We start from the raw sequence: 7,500 nt of genomic DNA, 5'->3' as shown, positions 1-7,500 counted from the left end.
GCGTTTGTTTTTCCAAAATCATCTAATATAATTAATATTAAGATGCACATTTTGGTTCTCTACTGGTTGATGCCACGTGACCTAATGCTGCCTTGTGATTGGTCGGTTGGTTGCCGACGGTCCAGTTGAGTTCAGTTCGATGCTCAGACTTGCAATTGGACAGTCGTAGAGGGTAGCACTAAACCAAAGTTCGAGGTGCGCCGAACTTGTGATAGGGAAGTCAACACCACAAGTCCTATGATTGGTTATAAATGTGAGTGTGTTGGTTGTAAAGAAATTAGTTTCATCTGCGATAAAAATGTATGCAATTTTATTTCATCTAGTACCACTGTGTCACGTAGCCTTGTGCTTGGAACATGTATGCGGTACCTGTAAAAAAAAGTACTCAAATTGTGTGCGAAACTAGGGGTGTTGTAAAACATCTGTTTATACCGAAAATGAGCCATGAAAGGTACCATTGTCTGCAGTTAATACTTTGAGGTAGGGGTTGTAATACTGATATTAATGGGTCGTATTTTGGTTGATATATTGCATATAGTGTTTTTAAACACAAACGTTAACATGGTCGCCTATGGGATTTTATTTGATATAGTCATACCTATAAGCCGTGACAGCAGAACGTTGGCCAACATTATGTTCGTAGTTGTTAGTCTGAGCATAATGCTAGGCTCAGACTGTCAACTGTTAGGACGAAGTTGGCCAACTCGACGGTTGGGTTGTAATTTCCCGAATTCCCGACTTATCCTAGGATCATACTGTCAACTGTCACGATGAAGTTGCCAACTCGACAGTTGCGTTGTAATTTCCACCACTGCTAACTTACGATCTTGGGGCAGGGGTTGGGAAATTACCCCTTTACGACGCCTAAGATCTTGTAGGGAAAATTCTTACTTTATATAATTAAAAAAAAAAAATAAAAAAAATCTGACACATAAGCGTACGTGCTGGAGCAAAACTTGAAATTCGGACAAAAATTATACAGATATTCGGGCAAAATGTGCTAACCTAAGATCATTTTACGATGTATTTCCATCATTCTACCCTCAAAATTAGTTGTAGTCCATGTACAAATGCGTAGTGATTCTTCTTTAACCGAATATAGTTGTTTCGTAGTAATGCTAAAATAAATAAGTGTTGCTACCCAGATTCGGGCAGTTTCGTTTAATTCGGGCAAACGCCAGCTAGCGCCCCCTAAAAAATGGGACCTATGATCTCCCTTGTGTCCCAACATGTCCGACATTGTTCTTACATACATGAATTTGGTGAGGTGACAATCAGTGGCGGTTCCAGTAAATGCATTTACGGGGGACCCCAGTGACATGAGGTGCAATGCCAAGGGAACTTTGGGGGAGGTTTGAAAGGAAATCGTATATTAAAAAAAATAAAATAATATATAATAAAATTATAACTATCGCAAAATTTAAGGGTGGGCGGGCCCCTGGGAGTCATTATAACCGAAGTTCCTCTGTTTTATAACCAGATCTGGGCCGCTACCATAGCAAGCTCTCAAATTCGAAGTTCATCGTCGAAGTTCTCACTGATCCACAAGGAAAGCACGGATACCCTGAACGCCGGAACGGACCGCTGCTTCGTAATCGTGGCTCGTGTGAGCGGCAATCAGGATCTTCAACAGAGCGATATAACCTTCACGGGCAGTTTTGTAGAAATATGCAATCCTGGTTAGTTTATAGCATAGCGTAGCGTAGCTTAGCATAGCATAGCGTAGCGTAGCTTAGCATAGCATAGCATAGCATAGCATAGCATAGCATAGCATAGCATAACAATAGCATAGCATAACATAGCATAGCATAGCATATCATAGCATAGCATAGCATAGCATATAGGCATGATATAGTAGAATTGCATAGCATAACATAATATAACAGCATAGCATGACATAGCATAACATAACACAGCATATAGGCATGATATGGCAGCATAACACAGCATAGCATAGGATAGCATAGCATAGCATGGCACGCCATGGAATGGAATATAAAAACATGGCATTGCATATAATAGCATGGCATAGCACAGTATGGCACAGTGTAGCATACCAGAGTATAGCGTAGAATGGCTAACATAGCATACCATAGAACAGCATTCCATAGCACAGCGTAGCATAGCATAGCACATCACAGCGTAGCGTAGCCTAACATAGCGTAGCGTAGCATGGCATGGCATGGCACAGCGTAGCGTAGCATAACATAGCGTAGCATAGCATATCATATAATAGCATAGCATAATATCACAACATAGCATGACATAGCACAACATAACACATCATATATGCATGATATGGCAGCATAACACTGCATAGCATAGGTTAGCATAGCATGGCATGGCATAGCATGGAATGGAATATAAAGGCATAACATGGAATGGGATATAAAAACATGGCATTACATATAATAGCATGGCATAGCACAGTATGGTACAGTGTAGCATACCAGAGTATAGCGTAGAATGGATAGCATAACATACCATAGAAAAGCATAGCATAGCGTAGCATAACAGCGTAGCGTAGCATAGCATGGCGTAGCGTAGCGTAACGTAGCATAGCATAGCATAGCATAGCATAGCATAGCATAGCGTAGCATAGCATAGCATAGCATAGCATAGCATAGCATAGCGTAGCATAGCATAGCATAGCATAGCACAGCATAGCGTGTATTATGTTTCTTTATATATTTGTGTGTGTCTGTTGTGTGTGCGTGTGTTTCTGTGTGTCTGTGTGTCGCTGTGTGTAACTGTATGCGCGCGTTTGTGTTTGCGCATATTTGGGTTATTTACCTCTCTAGCCAGTGCACCACGACTAGTATATCAAAGGCCGTGGTATGTGTTATCATGTCTGTGAAATGGTCCATATAAATGATCCCATGCTACTAGTGGAGAAAAAGTGGCGGATCTCCTGCCTTAATATATCAAATTTACCAAATGTTTGACATCCAGTAACCAATGATAAACACAGTAACACAGTAACACTGTTTCTTGCGGTTATCGCTTCAGCCAGCCGCTACTATATAAACCAGTAACACTGTGTTTGCGGTTCTAATTTTAGCCAGCCGCTACTATATAAACCAGTAACACTGTGTTTGCGGTTCTAATTTTAGCGAGCCGCTACTATATAAACCAGTAACACTGTGTTTGCGATTCTAATTTTAGTCAGCCGCTACTATATAAACCAGTAATACTGTGTTTGCGGTTCTAATTTTAGCCAGCCGCTACTATATAAACCAGTAACACTGTTTCTTGCGGTTATCGCTTTAGCCAGCCGCTACTATATAAACCAGTAACACCGTTTCTTGCGGTTATCGCTTTAGCCAGCCGCTACTACATAAACCAGTTACACTGTGTTTCCGGTTCTAATTTTAGCCAGCCGCTACTATATAAACCAGTTACACTGTGTTTGCGGTTCTAACTTTAGCCAGCCCCTAATGTATAAACCAGTAACACTGTGTTTGCGGTTCTAACTTTAGCCAGCCTCTACTGTATAAACCAGTAACACTGTGTTTGCAGGTAACGCTTTAGCCAGCCGCTACTATATAAACCAGTGACACTGTGTTTGCGGTTCTCGCTTTAGCTAGCCGCTACTCTATAAAACAGTAACACTGTGTTTGCGGTTCTTGCTTTAGCCAGCCGCTACTATATAAACCAATAATACTGTGTTTGCGGTTCTCGTTTTAGCCAGCCGCTACTATATAAACCAATAATACTGTGCTTGCGGTTCTCGCTTTAGCCAGCCGCTACTATATCAACCAGTAACTCTGTCTTTACAGGACATTCTTCTTACTCCATCCCGGAATCCTGGCACGGCGGCTTCATTGGAAAACTCTGCATGACGACCACAACGGCTGTGTGTGGATGGCAAGTGACCATGACCTTTAGTCCGGCGATCACCAGAATAAAGGTTTGTACTGCTAGCGCTGGTAACACGAGTCTCGGTTAAGCCATCGGACATAAGGCGGGTTCGTACTGGGTTCGCATCCCGGTACTGCCTCCCATCTAGAGCGAAGTTAACGACTCAAAGGGTAAAGGAAATGGAAAAACATATTAAAGTTTGTTTTGTTTAACGACACCACGAGATCACATTGGTTTATTAATCATCGGCTATTGGATGTCAAACATTTGGTAATTCTGACATATACAAGTCTTAGTCTCAATACATTTTGTTTTCATTTGTAGGAAGGGACAGGGTAGCTCGTACCACTGACTTTGATATACCAGTCGTGGTGCTTTGGCTAAAACGAAAAATAGCTCAATGGGCCCACCGACGGAGGTCGATTCCGGACCGTCCGCGCATCAAGCGAGCGTTTTATCACTGGGCTACGTCCCGCCCTTACTGCCAAGAAGCACCGGCCTCGGTGGTGTGGTGGTTAATACATCGGGCATAAGGCTGGTAGGTACTGGGTTCGCAGCCCGGTACCGTCTCAGACCCAGAGCGAGTTCAACGACTCAGTGGGTAGGTGTAAAGGCGACGCTACATCTCAAGAATGCCTCGTACGAGAGTAGCCAAGATAATAAGCTTTTAATAATCCCTATTTCATGGGGCGAGACGTACCCCGGTGGTACAGACTCGCTCGATGCGCGGTCGGTGTGGGATCGATCCCCGTCGGTGGGCCCATTGGGCTATTTCTCGTTCCAGCCAGTGCACCACGACTCGTATATCAAAGGTCGTGTTTTGTTCTACACTGTCTGTGGGGTGGTGCATATAAAAGATCCCTTGCTGCTAATCGAAAATAGTAGCACATGAAGTGGCGACAGCGGGTTTCCTCTCTTAATATCTGTGTAGTCCCTAACCATATGTCTGACGCCATATAACCGTAAATACAATGTGTTGGGTGCGTCATTAAATAAAACATTTCCTTCCTTCCTTTCCTATTTCAGAGCTTGTGGGATGGAAATGTCCAACAGCCAGCTACGGGAAACACCGTCGTCGTGGATGATGCTGGATACAACAGAAACATCGAGGCGGGCGGCCAGGTGTGTTTCGGCTTTGACACGGCCATTAATGGCGTCCATGTTTCCAAGGCAACCATGTCAATAACTGGTGTGTTTTCCAAGGCCGGCATCTGCGATCCAAATGCAGGTAGTTTTGGATTCAGTTTTTCTTTGAGCCCCCAGACACGTTTTTGGATGCACCCTCCAACACTCCTTCATTCCCGGTCCCCAGTATATTTTTGTTGGTTCCTGAGTCAACGTGTGAGCCAGTAAAAAAACAAAAACAAATGACGATGTATCTCTTGAAATGTTTACGCAACTTCTCCAGAAGTATTTTATCTGTGACATTCCTCTACAGTTTTGAAAGGTTTCGGGGGGGGGGGGGGGGGGGGGGGGGGGTTCATAACAATGCATGCGCTAGCATTTCCTTAAAACAACTGACCCAAGTTTGAAAACACTATACAAAATATTGTTCACTATTAGATCTTCTGGTTTTGAGATGTTACTTAGATTTTATTGTTTAGATTCTCCATTTCCATACATCCAAATTGTTCCTGGTCATCATGGTGGTTATAATACCACAAAATTTGTGTTTCGTATTTTTAAAAACGCGCGTACATTTGAGAAGTAACGCTTATGGAGACGAACTCCAGTCTACCTTTTAAGGGTACATTCCCATTTCAACTTTTCTCTCTTTGTTTTACTCTGATGTTTGCAGTTTTAACTTTAGTCAGCCGCTACTATATAAACCAGTAACACAGTGTTTGCGGTTCTCGCATTAGTCAGCCGCTACTGTACAAACCAGTAACACTATCTTTGCGGTTCTGACTTTTGTCAGCCGCTACTTTACAAACCAGTAACACAGTGTTTGCGGTTCTCGCTTTAGTCAGCCTCTACTGTATAAACCAGTAACACAGTGTTTGTGGTTTTAACTAGTCACCCGCTACTGTATAAACCAGTAACAGTTTGTTTGCAGTTCTCGCTTTAGCTAGCCGCTACTACATGCAGCAGTAACACTGTGTTTGCGGTTCTAACTTTAGCCAGCCGCTACTATATAAACCAGTAACACTGTGTTTGCGGTTCTAGCTTTAGCCATCCGCTACTGTATAAACCAGTAACACTGTGTTTGCGGTTCTAGCTTTAGCCATCCGCTACTATATAAACCAATAACACAGTGTTTGCGGTTTTAACTTTAGCCAGCAGCTACTGTATAAACCAGTAAAAATGTGTTTGCGGTCCTAGCTTTAGCCATCCGCTACTGTATAAACCAGTAACACTGTGTTTGCGGTTTTCGCTTTAGCCAGCCGCTACTGCAGAAACCAGTAACACTGTGTTTGCGGTTCTAACTTTAGCCAGCCCCTAATGTATAAACCAATAACACTGTGTTTGCGGTTCTAACTTTAGCCAGCCGCTACTGCAGAAACCAGTAATACGGTGTTTGCGATTTTAACTTTAGTCAGTTGTTACTATATAAACCAGTAACACAGCGTTTGCGGTTTTAACCTTAGCCAGCTGCCACTATATAAATCAGTAATATTATTTGCGGTTCTCGCTTTAGCCAGCCACTACTATATAACTCAGTAATACTGTTTGCGGTTCTCGCTTAAGCCAACCGCTACTATATAAACCAATAACACTGTGTTTGCGGTTCTCGCTTTAGCCAACCGCTACTATATAAACCAGTAAGTCTGTCTTTACAGGGCATTCTTCTTACTCCATCCCGGAATCCTGGCACGGCGGCTTCCTTGGAGAACTCTGCATGACGACTACAACGGCTGTGTGTGGATGGCAAGTGACCATGACCTTTAGTCCGGCGATCACCAGAATAAAGGTTAGTTCTGCTAGCGCTGGTAACACAGGCCTCGGTTAAGCCATCGGACATAAGGTGGGTTGGTACTGGGTTCGCATCCCGGTACTGCCTCCCATCTAGAGCGAAGTTAACGACTCAACGAGTAAAGGCGACGTGACACGATACGATTGCGTCGTACGAGAATAGCCACAAGAAAAAACTGTTTCCTAATACCTATTTTAATAATATTAACGACTCAAGGAGTAGGTGTAAAGGCGACGCGATACGATACGATTGCGTCGTACGAGAATAGTCACATGAATAACCGACTGCATGACATATGGTGAAATTGTGATGTGCTATGTCTTGGTAATCGGCTATTTTTGTGGCTGTTCTCGACAATTTTACATAATCCCTATTTCAGAGCTTGTGGGATGGAAACGTTCATCAGCCGTCGTCTGGTTACACCGTCGTCGTGGATGATGCTGGGTACAACAGAAATATCGAGGCGGGCGGCAAGGTGTGTTTCGGCTTTGACACGGCCATTAATGGTGTCCATGTTTCCAAGTCAACCATGTCTATAACCGGAGTGTTTTCCAAAACCGGCAGCTGCGATCCGACTCCAGGTAGATTTTTTCCAGAGCCAATGTTTTGGATACATCCTCTCTCACTTTCTTATGATGATGATGATGATGATGATGATGATGAAAATGATTATAGTAATGATGATGATGATCAAAATGATGATAGTAAAGATGATGATGATGATG

At 43.1% G+C, this 7,500-nt stretch overlaps 1 protein-coding gene across 2 annotated transcripts in view; it reads left to right on the top strand.

Annotated features, from left to right (window-relative positions):
• The window catches only part of LOC121390095 (endoglucanase 4-like), a 37,323-nt gene that overhangs the window by 13,275 nt on the left and 16,548 nt on the right, over positions 1-7,500 (top strand). The window contains exons 3-7 of one of the 2 annotated variants that reach the window (XM_041521813.1): positions 1,481-1,679; positions 3,780-3,910; positions 4,888-5,089; positions 6,642-6,772; positions 7,155-7,356. In XM_041521813.1, the coding sequence (XP_041377747.1) occupies positions 1,481-1,679; positions 3,780-3,910; positions 4,888-5,089; positions 6,642-6,772; positions 7,155-7,356 (865 nt within the window). The remainder of the gene's footprint in view (positions 1-1,480; positions 1,680-3,779; positions 3,911-4,887; positions 5,090-6,641; positions 6,773-7,154; positions 7,357-7,500) is intronic. The other variant, XM_041521814.1, reaches the window with a different exon arrangement.

This window comes from Gigantopelta aegis, chromosome 15 (assembly GCF_016097555.1).
Source record: "Gigantopelta aegis isolate Gae_Host chromosome 15, Gae_host_genome, whole genome shotgun sequence".
Taxonomy (NCBI): Eukaryota; Metazoa; Mollusca; class Gastropoda; order Neomphalida; family Peltospiridae; genus Gigantopelta; species Gigantopelta aegis.
The sequence above is the reverse complement of the archived record's forward strand: the minus strand, read 5'-3'. Positions and strand labels throughout refer to the sequence as shown.